At 30.4% G+C, this 19,565-nt stretch overlaps 1 protein-coding gene across 2 annotated transcripts in view; it reads right to left on the bottom strand.

The window, feature by feature from the left end:
- LOC143249391 (glycogen phosphorylase-like) overlaps positions 1-19,565 on the bottom strand; it is a 57,727-nt gene that overhangs the window by 32,926 nt on the left and 5,236 nt on the right. Inside the window, exons 2-10 of one of the 2 annotated variants that reach the window (XM_076499162.1) lie at positions 16,697-16,798; positions 14,494-14,676; positions 14,000-14,131; positions 9,364-9,475; positions 7,321-7,403; positions 6,919-7,062; positions 6,217-6,309; positions 4,190-4,336; positions 342-505 (exon numbers count right to left, since the gene is read on the bottom strand). In XM_076499162.1, coding sequence (XP_076355277.1) covers positions 342-505; positions 4,190-4,336; positions 6,217-6,309; positions 6,919-7,062; positions 7,321-7,403; positions 9,364-9,475; positions 14,000-14,131; positions 14,494-14,676; positions 16,697-16,798 — 1,160 coding nt within the window. Of the gene's footprint in view, positions 1-341; positions 506-4,189; positions 4,337-6,216; positions 6,310-6,918; positions 7,063-7,311; positions 7,404-9,363; positions 9,476-13,999; positions 14,132-14,493; positions 14,677-16,696; positions 16,799-19,565 lie in introns of both variants that reach the window. The other variant, XM_076499161.1, reaches the window with a different exon arrangement.

A 19,565-nucleotide genomic window follows, 5' to 3' on the forward strand; every position in this document is an offset into this window, starting at 1 on the left:
GTATAACCACTGACAATGTATAAAATAATAAACTGATCAGTTTATTTATTTCTTTAACAATTGCACACCCACCCTTAACAGTTTGCACCATTTCACTTGTTGATCAATAACACATGCTGTTAATAATGTTAATTGCATATGAAGTGACAGATTAAACTCTTCAAGCGTCTCAATAATCCAAGTATACTTTATTACAAGGATTACTGACTGTTATTGTATTCATATAATATAATATATCAAAAAACTAACATTTACTATAAAATAGTTTGCAGACAAAAACAATAATCCCACATGTATACATCTAAGAATTCCAAGCATTTCTTGCTAAAGATAAAACTCACATATCTTTCTTCAAAATATCAGAATGAAGTTGGGCCACACCATTCACAGCATGAGAACCAACAATAGCTAAGTGAGCCATGTTGATGCGTTTTTCGCCTTCTTCTTCTACTAGTGACATACGTCGTAGCCGGTCAATGTCACCGGAAAATCTTTTGGTGACTTCCTGTATAAGAATAAACACAAAAACATTCTTTTAAAACAATTAATTAAAAACATTACTTGGATTTGTACAAATAAAGTTACCTTAATTCACACAATTATTTTCACATCAGCATTTTCAATCTTCATTGTACTTTAAATCATTTAGTAGAAATATTATCTTACACAATATTAAATAAATGAATTTAATCTAAAATTTAGTTCATCATGAAGTAGTATTTTGTAACAGAATTACAATTTTATTTCTATTTGAAACATAAACAATTTTAATTAGAAAAACTATGTCAAATATTGTTTGGTTCACAGTAAAATGAAGAACATTGGCAAGTAAGCATAAACAAAAGTTTTTAGAATGGTTTCACTTTTCTCCATATTACTGTGTTTGCATGTGCCATACTGTTTAGTTGTAGTTCTCCTTTTACTTTTGGAGAGTTGAAATGGCCAAATTAATTATTTCTTGATTGAAATTAATGTAAATCTAAATTAATACAAATTTCTCTCTGTTTTCAATGTAAGTTTGTTTATCTGAAGTCAATTTAAAGTCTTGGTTGCTTTTAGAACAGTCATTTCCCAATGGCAATTTGTGTATGTTTAGAGAAATCTTGAATTGAAGCAATTTAAGAAATCAGTGACTAGTTTTAACTATCTCAGAAGTGAGTTTGTAGTCCTCTTTCCAGAACACAGTGTTGGTGACTCTCTTGAAGGTGCTTTTAAAACTTAGCACAAACACTGCATGTCTAAACATGATATAATACAAATTAAAAGACTATCACAGGTAAGAAATAACAGTAAAAGTTTGGCCACAAATGGAGACAAAAATGATAAATTGTAAAAATAAGTTTCACCTAAACTTATTGTAAACTACTTTACCATATGATACATGTTAGAATCAGCATTTAGTGCTAATGTTATATAATGTTACTGAATGATAACACAGCTCTTAGTAATTAAGAAATGAATTACAATAAAAAAATGTGACTGATTCAGAAGACAAAGCTAGATATCAAACACCTCCTCAAAGCAAGGAAAATTTGAATATTTCTTGTATTTTCTTATATACTATATTAAAAATTAATGTGTTGTACATTTTCTTACTCTGTTTACACTATATGTAAGTCATGTTTCTCATGACCTAAATGATACTTTCAGGAAAATGATTTCCTAAAAGAGCAAATTCTATAGATCTGTTATACAATAAAAGATTCAGCAAGTTAAGTTACACAGTTGCACAGAGTTTCAATAAAACTAACTGATTTTCTACTGCAAAATATATGAATTAGACACTTAAGCGTGATACACAATGAAAATAACCTTTATTCGTTACACTAGCACAATGTGTGTACTTGAGTTGGACAACAGACAAACAGTCACCCTAACTGGAGTTAGAAACTGATTAAACTGGCTCTACTCTACTTCCTCAAAACTAATTTATAAAATGTTATATTCATTTAAAATGTTCCAGACTGTTTGAATCTCATATTACTTATTTGATTTGTAATATAAGACTTATACAGAACAAGTAGTACTATCCACATGAAAAGTCATTCCCATTCAAATATAATTAAGACTGTAACCTCAATATATCACTTGATTTAATACTGAAGGATAATGATATCAACCTTAACACAAGGTGTAGTTATACAGCTATATCTAACACATGTTAGATATCTTCAAGGTGTTATCTTCAAGGGAATCATGAAGAATAAAGGTAGCTAGAATAAAATCAACTTTCTTGACCATGTGTTATGTAAGAACTGTGCATACTTAGAATAAAAACTTTTTAAAAGATTACTTTATTAAGATATGAAGATAGCCTGATATCCTTGCATTACACACTGGTTTTAAGAAGCTTGCGATTAAGAAGTAGAATAAATGGGGAAAAATAGTTACTTGTAGTTAGAACAACAGAAGGAAAAACTCACTGGACCTATAATATGATTGGTAACAAATTGGAGGAACCAAGAACTATGTTCCAGCTCATGTCCTAATATTCAGAGACTGTTCTTCTAAAATCAAGTTGTTTTAATATGTTGATTTCAGATTTTCAGTGTGTTGAAGAATGAACTTTTAAAAATTCTTAACATTTTGCCAGACACGTCCAAGACGGTAAGTTCTGCCAAAAAGTATTTTTATGTCAAAGTTAAGTTACATGGAACTCTCATATTCTTACCTATTACATTTTGACATGCAGGAAGTAATAACTTGCCTGGTATAGCATTTCACTTTGTGATCTAAACAAACTTTCTTTGTTCTTCAATTTTACTCTTGCATACCACAAATTACAGAACAAACTTTATTAAGGTGTAAAAATAACCTGGATCAAAAATTTTTGAATTCAGTAAAATATGTACAGCTCATAAAGATATGTAATGTTCAGTTTGGTGACAGCATTGCTGGATAATAAACACGTTTTTAAGGAGTTAGGCCTAAATTATTGCCAAACTCATTTTTTAAATTTTTGTAATAAGATTTCATTTTGTAATTTGAGAGCAAAAGATATATTTTGGATAGAAAATGTAATTATGTCAATAGATCTGATAAAGAAAGGCACTGTAGAGTATCATTTTAAAAATTAAGAATTCATAAATATACTAAGTGTAATATCAAAACAGATTCTTCACAAAAATTAAATTAGTCTTTGGAGCATTTTTCTAAATTGCATGTACCTGAGAAAGTATGATAGCCATGGTACTGGTGCACTGATATGCAAACTTTGTTTTTTAAAGAAATTACCCCTTGTGCATCCTGAATAAAATTATTGGGAATTGTATTATACTACAAAATTAGGTTAAGATTAATAAAATTTTCATTTGTAAAATATATCTGATTAGGGTGTAAAATAAAGATGCTATAGTTAAGACATACTTGGAATTTTATTTTCACCCTGAAATTGGCTGTTAGGGTGACAACGTCCTTTCGTATTTTGGGTATTACACAAATGTTTAATAAACTTCCAATCTTTTAAATATATTTGAGCCTGGAATCAAGGTCTCTTTACTTTACCTGACTTTCCTACCTCCCACTCATTTTATTTGTATTTCCTCAATGAATTTGTTAATTCCAAATCCTCTTTTTTTTATTTTAAATGCCAAGAAAATATCCAGACTCAGGTTACCAACAACACTAATAAAATCCACAAACACATGACTACACATGTACCATTTATCATACCTTGAAATGTTACTCCAAACAACTGTGTTAATACTTAATTTAATACTGGAAAAGTTTAAAAGACCATATATTCAGAATCATAAGAGATGCTACCTCTGAAAAAATGAATTACCAAAGTATTACAAGCGAGTCTATCTATGAGTCTATATGAGAAAACAATAGTATTTTTCTTAACACAACTCATTAATCCAAAATAGAAAAAGAAAGAAAAGAAATCCCAACACTAGCACTTAATTAGCATATCTACATACTCTACAGAAACAAAAAAAATTGATTTTATAATAATAGTAGAGTAACCAAAAACTTACCTGAATGGCAAAATACTCAGCTATATTAATTAATTTACTAGATTCATAGATGAAAAAAAAGATAATTTACATAATGTTTTTCATCTTTTAACACAGTAACTATTAACTTCTTGAATTAATGAAACAATAATTTCTTTCTTAAGTCAGCTAGTACACATTTTAATTTGTTTGATTAATTAATTGAAAACAAAGGTACAATTTGAGCTTACTTCCAGATGGCGGGCATTAATTTCATAAATAATTTGTAGGTGACGAGGTAGTATTCTTTCTAGCAGATGCACAGGCCAGCGTTCCAGGGCTTCAGGCAAAACAGTGTGGTTAGTGTAGGCACAGGTTTTGCAGCTAATTTCCCATGCCTAAAAATACAGTTTAACAAGTAAATATTTTAATATAATGTCATTAGAAATAAAGAAATAAAACAAAAATATAAATATAAAAATATAACTTGAAGATGACCTAAGGCTGAAATGTTGTTCTGTACTTTATTTTAAGTATAGTTTTAATACCCATACCAACTACCTTGAAAATATATTTTAACTTCAAGTGGGTTTCTCATCATCATGAAAAATATAATGGCTGCAGTATCCTTATTTTCCATTTTTAAATTAAAGAAAAAAACAGAAAAAATTGTTTTAATAAAAAGAAAGACAATTAAAAAATAATGCATTTATGGTAGTTATTATAATAAAATTAAGAGAATACAGTAGATAGCCATCCATTTTGATGGTTCAACTTGATAAAAAAAAGAGCATGATACAGATTACAAACAGTTAACTAAACACTATTTCATGTATTTCCTGCATGTACAAACACAGTTGAATTTTAAGGTTCAAAAGGCAAATAACTGAAATAAAATACTTTGCTTAATTAGACACATGTTAACAGTATTTAGCAGTAATAAAAAGTAATCAAAGGTTGAATATCTATTATAACAATGAACTTTAAAGAACTAGATAAAATACAGCAAATTCAGTTCATCAGTCTGTGAAATTAAGTTTAATACAGGGTGTTCAAAAAGTCACTGTGCACTTATATATTTATTAACAGACATGTTTCAATATAGAATACAGGAGGTAAATATGAATGACAATTATAAACAATGTTGCAAGTGACCCCCATTGGCATCAATACAGGCCTGGATTATTCTTATTTTGTTTCTAAACACCACTATCAGTTGCTGGCTTGAAACAGACTGAATAAAATATGATTAGAAAACTACACAGTGACTTTCCAAACACACTATGTAAAGCATTTTGCATGTAAAATGTTACAAATTATTCTGGTTTTTCTTCCTTATATAATATTCATATAATTTACTTAATAGTTACTTCTAAAGTCACATCCACAGGAATTTTTATATATTTTAAAGATAATCTAGTTCTAAATTCCTCAGATTTGAAATCAACCCTTTCCATTACTGCATTAGTTCTTGCAGAAAGAATTCAACGTATATTTAATTAACTTGTATTGCAATCAAAACTTCCATAAAATAGTGATTAACATATAATACCTTACTCTGTCTGTAATTCATATTAGTTAGAGTAAAATATTGTTTAAGCCATTTTTAAAAAAAATATTGTCCACATAGTTTTTTGTTGATGTGAGCTCACATTTTTTCTATTTTACATTATTTTAGACTTTCATTACCCAATAACACACATCCTTCACACTACAATGGTAACAGGAATAGCAAAAACAACCCTTGAAAAGTATGTAATTAGCTTAATTTCTTATTACATCTCATTTAATACATAAAGCTGTAAAAATTATTTTGAAAAAAACAAAACAAAAAATTTAAACACAGTTTAATGCATTGTTTATACAACTGAGGTTTCCAAAAACAGTCCCTTAATCAGTTTACATAGCTGTCAGGGTTTATCTGTTAAAAAATAATACCCTAATCTGGTGCTTTGAATGTTAGAAGTAATTTAAAAAAACGTTTTTGATATGTAGAGGCATCAACTGTTTTTTATTACATTATACTTGTATTATGACATACATACATTTAACAGCAGGATTTCCAGGATGTCATAAAAACGTCTTTTGAAGTAAAAGTTCAGGTCTTCTAAAAATTGACCAGAAATCATTGACTAGCTTAAGTTTTGCACAGCCCTTATAATTTTAATTAATTAATAAATCAGATTACAAAACTTTAACTTGCTACATGCCAAATTTTCAAATTAACAAAACTTCATTAATGTAAAAAATCTACCAAAATTGGATAACCAAAATTTACCTTATCCCAAGTCAAGTCTTCTACATCAATTAGGATCCTCATTAGCTCAGGAATAGCTAAGGCAGGATGTGTATCATTTAACTGAATAGCCACCTAAAATAAGGAATAAAAATTAGAAATTAACAGAGCAATTATCTTTCTTGCATAAATCTTTAAAAAGCACATTTTCAGACAGAGAATCCTTAAAAAACAAATTTAAGTTTTTTGAAAACAGGTATGCAAAATATTTTCACTATGTTTACTTTTGTAGTCATAATGTTTGAATAAAATAATAATTTACAAAAAATAGTATATACACTATCCATCACAAAAGAACACAATAAAAACTTTAAAAGTTTTCATAGTTCCAACATGCATAAAATATAAATTTAAAATATATTTAAGAAAATAACATTTTTATAACAAAACTTTATTATGTCATTTAAGTAAATAGAAGTTTCATTCATTATTCACAGCTAACAATAAGCTGCATTGATATATAACATCACTTTTTGGAGCTGTTGTCATTTATTTTAACACAAAAAATGGAAATGAAATATCCCAAAACTAAAAATCTAGCATTCTTATGCCTGTGTATAACTACTATTGAAAGTAATGAAATTCAAATCCAATTTTGTCAGTGTATGTTGTATAATGATGTATTTCCTTCTTGGTAAACTATACTTTTAACCACTGCAAGTGATCTGAGTTTTAAGTTTTAACCTTTTCTGGGAAGGTTTCAAAGGAGGTGCGAACAGGATCTCTGCTTCCAAACTTTGAGGACTTAAAGCGACGAATAATGTCTTGAAGTGTGGCAGCAACCATAAAGTATTCTTGCTTCAAACGTAGTTCTTTTCCTTCAAAGAACTAATTCAAAACAAATTATAAAGTTTAATATTGTAAAATGCTAGTATTTATTTCACTCAGTATCTGCCCACCATTATGACAATCATTTCAAAGTTTGAAAATGGGCAATGTCAGTATTTATAATTAATTAATTACAAAACATTTTGCTTTGCTAAACTATTTCACTAGGTTTTATATCCAGTTACTGATATAATTTATCTATGGTTAACAAACTTAACAAAGTCAGGTTGAAAATAATAAATTACATACAATTCTTACATTATCATTAGGATAAAGCACCCTAGAAATATTTTCTGCAAGGTTTCTATCACAGACTGCTTGAATGTAGTCACCATCATTGACTGCAAGAGAAAAAGTTAGGAAATTACATAAACTTTTTATAATTAAAAAAAAAGATTATAATACTGCAAAGTTTCTAAATCTGCCTTTCTTTTGATCTTAAGAATACATATTCTACTAACGTTTAATAAATCCCAAAATAAAAATTGTTTCAGGTCAAAAAACAACCTTATCTGTGGTCAAATGCACTGAAAACACAAAAATACAATACTATAAATTATCATAAAAAAACCTATGAGCAAATACATAAAACACAGAAATACGGTGTTTCTGAGTTGAAAATCACAGGAAAGAGATGAATTGAACAATTGAACTTTGCCCAAAGAGTGATAGAATAATATGAAAAGTATATATGGTACAGAATTAAGACTGAAGGACTACAATTATTCATGAAAATTCCTATGAATCACTAATATTAATGTTGCAGGAATAAAAATGAATTTATACTAATCACTGAGTGCAAAATTCTAATTACCTGCTGAAGACAAAGGTACAATAAATTAATGTGTGTGCTTCTACAACTGAGAGTTAACATGTCTGTATGTTCACTATTACATTAAAGATGCATAAGACTTTTACACATGTTGTATAGGAACAAAAATTATTTTCTTTCATTGGTCAAGATCAGGTAAATTTATGCCAGTCAAGAAATGTAGATAACTGACTGGATGACATAAAATGATTAAATCAACTGTCAATAAGCTCATGGCTGCCATCTTGTTTCAAACTCTCACCTAAATTAAAGCATAACAATTAAATCACACATTACTTCAAGAAGCAGCACTGAAATGTTCATTTCACAGTTTTTGTTCAATAGATACATTATTTCCTAGTGAGACTGAGATGCAAACATAACATGAATAGGTAAAATCCATAATTCTCACATACATTGAAATTATTGTATCTATTAGTTTGAGTAGTATGATCAGTTATGCACCCAAGCCTAAAATAAGGAGTGAAAGCCTCAAAAGTAAAGGTCTAATAATTGTTTCTCTCTTGATAGTTACATATGACAAAGAATTTACAAATGCTTGGAAATGTTATCTGAACACTTTCCATTTGATATACAAATTAATCATTTCAAGTGTTTTTTTCTAATGCATACTTCACTGCTGTTCTCATAGACACAAGTGCTTGCTTGTAAATTAGGATGAAATAAATGGTATTTTAAAAATATAAAACAAATAAATTTTAAATGCTTAATGAAAAAAAAAGCCAATGAAATTTCCAAGTCTTATCTGTTTTCATATTCCAAGATCAGAATAAATGAAAATCATGCCTGAACCCTAGAGCAACTCTTAGGAGCATTTACTCAAATAGTTGTTCCAGATACATGACTGAGGAAATCTAAGTTCAGCAGTTTTATTAAAACAGTATGTAATTAAAAGGAAAAATCTGTATTGTACTTTCACCTCACTTTCAAAGCATTCAGCTCCAAAACTAAAAAAGTGCACTGAAAGTTCTGTTAAGAAAAAAGTCTCTATTTCTGGTTGATCACTTTCAGAAAACTAGCCAAACAATCTCATTTTATTTGATAGCATTTTTAATGTGTTGTTTCCAGATCTTATTCTGACCCCCAAAAGAAAAAAAAAAATTAAAATGTTTTGTCCAAAGGACATCTTTATTATTTTTGTTTGTCCACTCAACATCAGAAGGAGCAATAATGGGGTAATCCATTATTGTTTAGGCTTGAGCTTATCATTGCAATTTTGATCTTTCTCAATTTCTTTTATGGATTGATCTTATTTTGAAATCATTATATTTATTCCTATTACAAACTGTAGGGTACAAATGCATGTCAAAAAGGCTTTCTGACAATGACTAGTCAGGATATGGTTAAGAAGGAAGTAATATGCAGGATTTGGACATAGAAGAAAGAATATTAGAAATGTTTTAATGCATGAAACATAAAAACTGAGCAAGTCCCATTGTTCTGCATAACACTAAATTGGGTCTACTTACAAAATCTCAAATTGAAACTGTTTGGAGATTTAGATGACCACAGACGCATGGTGTTAACAACATTATTACGGAAACCTGGAATAGGACTGTCATAAGGCATGGCAAACACAATCTGAAACAGTGAGTGAAATTAGTAAGAAAAAAAAATCACTCCTTTGTTATGTTTTGTGATGTTAAAAAAATAGTTAAAATTCTTCACACTACTAATTAGTAAAGCAAGCAATGAAACACGTCGCATATTACCATCAACCTCAGTCATCTGGTGCAATGTAAGCTCCGATGGTAACTCTACTTACGTAAATGTAGAACTGGGCAAGTCAATCAATTAACTGCGAGAATTCATTACTTTAGTTAGTGTCTCATAAAGTAATTAATTAATATCATGAAAGTAATCAACTAACTGAAGTTAGTTTTTGATTATTGCCATTTATGATTATTCCACCAATTATGTATTCTCAAGATGGCTGGTATGGGTATTAGCACTTTAATTAAAATAAAAACAACCTTTGTTAACCTGAAGATGACCTAAGAAAGTTGCAACACTGTTCTGTACTTTATTTTAATTAAAGTCCTAATACCCATACCAGCTGTCTTGAGAATACATTTTCACTTCAAGTAAGTTTCTCATCATCACAAATTCCAGCAATTAATTAATTGAAATTACAGTCACAGATTGTTAGAAAAATGAAAAAATTAATTGTCCTGGTTATTACTAGTTGTAATTATTTCAACAATCAATTGACCAAAATTATGATTAATGTAACTGCCACAAAAATAATGAACTAACTGAAATAGGGTTTCCAATTATTCCAACTATTCAATTAATCAAAATCTAACCATTATTTTTGTTCATTGTCAAGCACTAAACTATATAATTGGGGTTACATTGTGATTTAGGGATTTTAGGTTTAATTCTCATTGCCACTAAACAAGTAGAAAAGACAAGGGACAATGGACTCATCTTCAAAGTTTTACCATTACAGTCAAAAGATAGAAAAGTCCCCACAGTCAAATTTTTGAAGGCTTTAATATTTGTAAAGTTAGTTTAAGAAATACGACAAAATTGCAATTACATATACTCTATAAAAGTAAATTTTTGGTTGACCCTGACAACACTGTCCCATGGGATGTCTGCAAGGTTACGTCAGTCTCTTTTAATTACCTGCTGCTGTTATAACTGGCAGGTGGCAACAGGTTGATCACAGTCACACTGTGTCAAGGCTTGAAGATGTGGGCAAGACTATGCCAATCTCTTGGACGACCTGAGTGAAAATTGCTATCTCCAGTGTCCAAGAAGCCTCTGCAGTAGCAATGTTTTACAATATTTAGCTATAAAGTATGTATCTAGAAGTTTGTAAAGCTGCTGATACATCTGACAACTTTTACTCAAACTGAAAATAAGTAATATTATGTAGTGCAAAAATAAAACTTGTAGATTCATATAAATATGTTGAAAGAATAAAGAAAGAATTACATTAATCATTTTCTAGGAAGGAAGCAAGATTTTCCAGTCAATTGTTTCAGCCCATTATCTAACAACCTAAGTTCATGTATTTAATACAATATTACAATTAAAAACAAAAGGTATTACAATTTGTAAACAATTAATCTTCTTCATTTGCAGGGTATAAAACAATACTTTTAGTTGTTACAGAAGTAACTAATGATTTCTAGGTACTTCAGGGTCACCATAAGTGTAGTAAGATGCTATTATGAGCTATCTAAAGACCAAAGATCGAGATGAGTTCTTCAGGATTAAAAGTATTTCATTGACACCTTAGATACTATCATTATACAATTTGATTCAATATTTCAGTTAATGAATTTAGTTTCACACAGATTTATGGTTAACCAGTGCTAGTTACAAAATAGTAGAAAAGCCCATATAACTGCTCTGGCACAACAATCAGGAGATTAGTACCAAGCTTTTCCATATCTTTTTCTGATTAGTTTTATGTATGGATATTTTGAAAGCAACATATAGACCCTTATTATTTGTAATTCTAGTATTATGTCATATCATCAAGTTTTTCTGGTATATATCCTGCTTCACTGCAATTTCTAATACTGCCAATGACGTACATTTCATATGAAAAAGATTCTTTTCCAAATAAAAATGATCAAGGATTACATGAGAAATTTAATGAATCAAGAAAGGCTAAAATTACTGACATTACAATTATATTACAGCCACACACTAAGATGAATGTAGTTACAGTTTGTAAGAACTTTACACAAAAGTGTGTAATCATAGTTTTAACGAGGAATAAACTGTGCCTTCCAAAAATGTAGATCTTTGGATAAGCATAGCTCCTTTCTAAAGTTTTCCTTGGGGGTCCCAAATATTGTAGCTATGCCAATGGTTCACATCAATGTTTTATTGATTTTAAATCTAAAAAGAAACCTCCACTGACACTTCTTGTATTAAATGTTCAGATGATGTATTTATAAAATTACGTAACACAAAATACATCACATGTACTATGATATAAAATGTAAATGATGTATCGAAAAATTCCCAACACCAGAGACGTTTTAATATCTACAATAATAGTACAATGGGTACTATTTTTTAACAGCTTCCTCACACTGTTAAAAGTATTCATGCAATTATACTATCTAATTAACTTTTTAGTGATTAATAACTTGATGAATGAACCAGTCATGTTTTAATCTGGAGTATATGTTCTCAAAAAACATGTAATTGACATTAGTGTAGGTGCTTTAACAATTTGGAATACATCTCACTTTCAAAAGACTATCTTAATAGATTACATGCATAAGTCTAGTATGTTACACAGATTTTCTTGTTACTTTTCTATAATGAAATTAAAAACTTTTCAGGATGGACAACGAAAATATCAAGTTTCAAAGGTTTAAATTTTTGTAATTATAAGATACATATGAATACATTAGATTCACACTTATCAATTAAGCAGTTTCCTTTAAGTACATTCCATTTCAACTGAAATACGTTTTCATAAAGAACCAATTATGCAATGTAAGTATCTTGAAAACTATATTAGTATTTTCTATACATAAAGTTGTGAATTTCAAAGTATTCTTAATGCTATAAGCTATATAAAATACACTCCAAATACTAAATTACATTTAACTCTTAGATGAAATGGTTTAACTTTCAGCATTAAACCATGATCCAGCAGTATTAATTTTACTGTAGGCTGAGCTTATCTTTATACTTATTTCCATATCACTGAAACCAAAATATGTAAAGTTTTAGTTTTAAGTAATATTTATATATTCCAAAAAATTACAAATTTACCATACGATTTCAAAATGATCTGTAAACACAGTTTTAGACTTTTTACGGTTTATTATGTGGACTTACAGACTCTACTTTTACGGTGCAGTTTACAAATAACCAATTAAGTTAAGTCAGTGAAAGATGCGATACAATTCTAATTTCTTGATAGATGTTTCTTGGAATATCTTCCTGGAGTATACTAAGATCTGCTAAAAAACATGTTAATATATCTTGTACCTATTTAAAATTGTCTGAATCTGTTCATAATATTTTGCCTATACTATGAAACATTCTTCAAAGAATTTTAAGCACAAACAATTAGTTAAAGTGTTTAAAACTACATTTATTTTGATAAACAAATCCAATTTTGAAGATTGTAACTCTGTATATGTTACAAGTCATGAACTGAATTAAGCTACAAATTGTCTTTACAATTAACATTATAAAACGTCAATAATGTTTAGAGGTAAAAAAACGTCTTCCTCTTAGTTATGTAATTTAAACATCATATTATAAGAAAGAAAATATAATCCAAAAGCATATGAGCACCTGCAATGAAGCACTATTTGAACAACCAGACATACATTCATGAACACACATACACGTGTATCTATTATACCACATACTGAATCAAAATTTCTAATATGATGCTTTATCTTCCTCCAAAAACTTTCTTTCACCTCTAATATAAAATGTATCTTTTGAAGCATAATGCACTTTAATTGAGAATCTGCCTTTAGCATTATCATGCTTGCTTCTCATTAGTATGTCACAATTCCATGGGCTTCCATGTTGCTTCCATTAAATCAGTATCCAAGCAGTGTCCTTTACATACCTTACCAATGATTCCTTAAACTATCTTGATATTAAACCTTCCAAAAACATCAGATGAATGCTTTCAGTTGAGATTATCAGGTCAAATTTATTTTTGTGTTTGTTTGGATCCAAAATCCAATAAAAGAGTGCAGTTTAGTGGGCATTTCTACTTCACCTTAATGAATGACCTCTTTATGGTCTCCAGTTATGATGTTTAATAATTGACCTCATATTCTTGAAAGACAGTGTAGTACTGACTGTCTCTTAACCAAACGTATCTGATTGCATTGAATAGAGAAACCCAATATGAAACAAATAAAGAACAAAAAGTGATTTCCACAACTGTTCTTCAGCACTGCCTAGATTCTGACCCATTTATCTTGTATAAACTACAGAGAAATTCATCATGTATCCCTTTCAAGGGAGAATAGAAAAGATTCTATTACTAGAGAATTTTGTTATGTAGAGTAATAAAGAGAAATTTTCAATTTTGATGCCAACGATAAAGTGAAAATTTAAAAGCAAAGCACATCTTAAAAATGGCTTTAGATTTACCTGTGTATCCACCCACTTTGCTCTGCCACCTGCATATTCCACCCGTCCATAGAAATTAACAGGCAGCATGTACTCTGGTCTAGCCTTTTCCCATGGATTACCAAACCTTAGCCAATCATCTGGTTCTTCCACCTGAAAAATGTTAATACTTTTGGTCTTACTTTCATTACTAGCATTTGGATATTAAAAATAAGGCATTTAACAGTTCAAAATAGCTTAGAAAAAGAGATTCTGTTAACTATAAAATCTAAGTGTGTGTAGCTTTCTTCTGTTTAAAATCAAGAGGTCAAAATTTCTGTTGCAACAACCTTAGTATTGCTTTAGCAATACCTTCTCACCACAGTCTTAATACAAAAATAGTCTCATTTGTGTATTTCACAGAAATAATAACTGATCTGAAAGATCATTATAACATTTTGCAGCCATATAAACAGAACAAAACAAAAAACAATAATTTTGAATGGAACAATAACAAGAAAGATTCGTATACATACTTGTTCCCCATTTTTTATTTTCTGTGCAAAAATTCCATATTCATATCTTATTCCATACCCATAAGCAGCCAAACCCAGTGTTGCCATGGAATCAAGAAAACATGCAGCTAAACGGCCAAGGCCTCCATTGCCAAGTCCAGCATCTTCCTCAATATCTTCAAGATCTTCAATATCTAGCCCTAACTGAGGAAACAAATGAATCATTAAATATCTCTGGTTTCATGTATATTTGTGAAAGATTTGATGAGAAAATTGCAGACAAATTTCTACTCATGTTAAAGAATACAACAAATACCCTTATCATGTTTAAGAACACACGGCTAAGTTCAGTAATTTGTTACAAACTGATAATATTGAAATTCTGAACAAAAAAAATAAAGAAAACCTTATTAATTACACAGTGTATGAACTGCAAATGAATAAGTTTCTGACATTAAGTTATAGCTTTTCTAACCCTGTTCATACTTCATAACTGTTGAATTGTTGTACACGTTTTTTCTAAGCTCACTTTACAACATTTAACATTTCAGTTATTTCAACCTAATAAAAGTAAATTTAACATAGAATTATACATTGCATATATATGTTATTCCGTTTGATATTTCAAATTGTTCTGATGTAGATTATTTTTACATATAAAACGATATTAACATTCTTAAACCTGCAATTTTATCAACCAACTCATGTATAACCAAATATAGAAGTATACATATTTCTGTCCTAACTAATAAGTCACAATCAGTTACTATACATCTTAGGTTCCATTTTAAATGTTACTGTTTCCTGTTCAATGATATATATTTTGTTTCTATCTTTTATTAGAGTTATTTGCCCATAATTTTCATCTATGCCTGGTTAGCTAACCATTGTTAAGCTCAACCAATCAAATACATCCATTCTTTATTTTTCCTATTTCCTAAATTATAAGTTCACTCACTGTAACTGAAGTGCCTGATGATACCAGGTTCACCTGGTGAAAAGAAGTAACAGCACAAATAATACTCTGTTTATCCAATAATAAGTAAGGATGTTTAGCTGGTACATTACAGAACTTCTGTAGGAATGTTTATATTGACTGAATACAGTAATGTTTCATCAGTGACTAAAGTCATGTTTTTAAGAACAAAAACAAACATTCAGAAGCTATGTATTATATATAAACTTAATAGAATCTTCTGAAATCTTAATGCATTTCAAACACATTTTAAATAGAGGATGTCCAAAATGTCCAGTTCTAGGTTAACATTTTATTACAACAAAGTCAAAAGAGCTAGAATTGTGCAGTTTTTTTTTAGATTTACAGACTGTAACTGGAGCATACAGTTGCTAATGGCTGAAGCTTGAAAAAAAAAAAAAAAAAAAAAGATGTCTGCTACACAGGAGAAAGCTCAATATGATATCTGGTTTGATGTTAAGACCAGTAACAACTGTTCAACAGAATATTACTGCCATCAGTATGGCAAGGATACTCCCTCCAAACCCAGCATTAGGACGTGGTTTCACAAGTTTCATGAGACAAGAAGTGTGAACGACTTACCTCAAAGTATACATCCAGGTGTTTCTGAAGAAACCAATGCTATTGTCCAGGAAATATTCCAACGCAACCCTAGAACATTTAGTTGTTATGGTTCAAGTGAACTCCAGCTACCAAAGTCAACAGTACACAAAGTACTACCTAAAAGATTGCATTTTTAAACTTCCTCCTGTATCGTCACCCTCTTCATTCCAACTTCAATCGTTAGCAATTGTACACCCCAATTACAATCACTAAATTAAGAAAAAACACTTCATAATTTAAGCAACAAAGAGCAAAAAACTTCATAATTCTACATCTTTTGATTTTGTTCTAACAAACTTTTAAAACTGGAACAGGACTTTGTGGACACCCTGAAAACTGATGCATCAAACATATCATGAGAAAATATAATAACTTTTAAATATACTATGCCTCTTTCCATGAAGTATAAATATCTCAGATTAAAATACTCTGTTTATAAAAAAAAAAAAAAAACAAATAAAAGCATTATACTCTAACAGATTTAAATATGGGACCAAATATTATGAATAATGAGATTCTTTAAGTAGAATACATTTCACAATATATGATTGAATGCACAAAAATATAACAAAGAAAAACTTGTTAAGTTATAACTTAAACTCAACACATTACTCAAAAACCAAAAATATCACAGAATATAGTCACCTGATACATGGCCTCATCACAAGCTCCCTGAATGCCAATGTTAAGCATTGTATTGCTCAATGTTCTTCCCATGTAATACTCCAATGACAGATAGTAGACTCGCTATAGAGGGGAAAATTTTCTGTTCAAAAGGACTATATTAAAAGTACAAAAATGGCTTTAACAAGGATCTCACTTATGAAATAATACACTGACTCAGCCCTGTGGAATTTGGCATAAATTTCTTAGAAGTGTCATAAATTACAGTTTTTTAAATTCTTGTTCTATTACTAATACCTTGCCCTCTGCTTTCCATCTGTTAAATAATCTTCCAGCAGTCTCTTTTACACACATTAATTTTAAAGTCCTTCCCCACATGAAAGATAATATTACTGAGATATTATCTTAATTCATTAACATCATTATATATACAGCACAAATAACTTAAGTTGTGGTAAAGAAAACAGATCTGTAAATTTTGATAAAAAGGTTAGGAAAAAAGTTATACTACAAATAATTAAAATACCTTTTTATTTAACCCAATGTTTAATCTTTACAGTTTCATATGGGTTAGTACATACAACTGTTTGATATTACTGGCTATCAAAATTTCAGCATTTAATTTCAAGTAAATATTTTGCGATTGTTAAGAAAATACAATAGCTTATCTGTTACTCATTTATTTAAACGATGATATTCATTGGGAAATCCAGTCATATGAAATATTAATCACACTTAAAAAACAAAAAAAAGTATTTACATTGAATATTTATTGTTTACTTTTCAATCTCGGGAGTCATGCTAGTTACAAAATTGAATTCTTACAAGTTCTTCTATTAAAATTCAAGAGATAAAATTTTAGTTCTCTCTTTCTTTGGGCCCAGCATGATCAAGTGGGTTAAAGCGTTTGACTCGTAACCGGAGGGTCATGGGTTCAAATCCCCATCACACCAAACATGCTTGCCCTTTCAGCCATGGGAACATTATAATGTGGCAATCAATCCCACTATTTGTTGGTAAAAGAGTAACCCAAGAATTGACAGTGGATGGTGATGACTAGCTGCCTTCCCTCTAATCTTGCACTGCTAAAGTAGGAACAGCTAGCGCATATAGCCCTCGAGTAGCTTTGTGAGAAATTCAAAAAAGAAACAAACAAACAAACTCTCTCTTTATCTGGATTTGGGTAATCATATGCACCCTGGAAGGTCAGGTACACTTTAACCTCTTCATTCTTCCTTTACTTGCATGATCATCCAGTGCAGGTTGGTGTGGCTACTGCTTTAGGGTCAGAGTAAACCCAAAGCTGACCTTTTTCAGGGTAATGTCCATGTACTATTTTTGTACATTTATAGATATTTGGCCTATCAGTGGGAATTCTGGTTTAATCGTGGCCTTTCTTCAATTATACTCCCTTATATATATAATATATATATATATATGTATTATTACATTTTTATTGTGTGTGCGTGTATGTGTTTAAAGTATATATTGATCGGGGGAGAGATGTTTAGGGCTATCTTCATCATGTATGCAGTACTCGTCTAGTTTGAATAATCATTTTTCATCCAATTTTTATCAAAATACGTTACTGTACTATGTAGGAGTCTATCTACTATAGTCGGTATGTTTGAATATTTGTGTATGAATTTAGATGATGTGGTTCTGGGAACTCTGTATGTTGTTGTGAGGAGTGTGTTTTGTATTGTTTACAAACTGGTTGTCATTATTTTGTCACTTACAGTTATCCATGCTGTAGCTGCATAGTCAATTACTAGTCTAACATTAATTTACTTTCATCGTCATTAGAAAAACGTGTATTCTTTTATTATGCATATGAAACTACCACCTTGTAAATTATTAAATAATATTAATGTGTAAAAATGTTATTTATTAATGATAGAAGAATTTTTAACACCTATTCGAAGGTGTTAATAATCCAACTCATATCATGACATACGCACGTTCCAAAGTAGTTCTCGTACACTAAAAATATTATCATAATTATAAAGAAGCTAGGCCCAGTGTAGCAGTCTAGAATGCGTCTTATCCACGCATGCGTTACGTAGAGTTTCCAGGAGGTTCTTTTTCCCGAAACGAAGAAATCACGACACGAAGACAACGACACTGCAGCTCAGGGAATGAATATTGATCCACAATGCAGTACAAAATGTTAGTGTGGCGCTGTACTATTTATATTATTTTTTTATAAAACGGCACAAGGTGGTTTAACCCATACAGCTTCTTTATCTTTTCATTGATGTGGTTAGTTACTATGAGACTATTAAACTCTTAAACATATCCACAAGAACTTACTATTTATATAGCAGTATTTTCATATATTGTACATTTGTTGTTTGTTTTTCAATTCCGCGCAGGCCCGGCATGGCCTAGCGCGTAAGGCGTGCGACTCGTAATCCGAGGGTCGCGGGTTCGCGCCCGCGTCGCGCTAAACATGCTCGCCCTCCCAGCCGTGGGGGTGTATAATGTGACGGTCAATCCCACTATTCGTTGGTAAAAGAGTAGCCCAAGAGTTGGCGGTGGGTGGTGATGACTAGCTGCCTTCCCTCTAGTCTTACACTGCTAAATTAGGGACGGCTAGCACAGATAGCCCTCAAGTAGCTTTGTGCGAAATTTCCAAACAAAAACAATTCCGCGCAAACTACACCAGGGCGATCTGCGCTAGCCGTCCCTAAGTTAGCAATGAAAGATCAGAGGGAAGACAGCTAATCATCGCCAACTCTTGGACTGCTCTTTTACCAACAAATAGTGGGCCTGACCATAAATTATACATCTCCCCGTTTGAAAGTACAAGCATGCTTGGTGTGATGGGGACTCGAACCTGCGGCCCCCAGATAATGTTATATATTTATTCAAACGATTTATCACATGT

Source organism: Tachypleus tridentatus, chromosome 4, assembly GCF_004210375.1.
Source record: "Tachypleus tridentatus isolate NWPU-2018 chromosome 4, ASM421037v1, whole genome shotgun sequence".
Taxonomy (NCBI): Eukaryota; Metazoa; Arthropoda; class Merostomata; order Xiphosura; family Limulidae; genus Tachypleus; species Tachypleus tridentatus.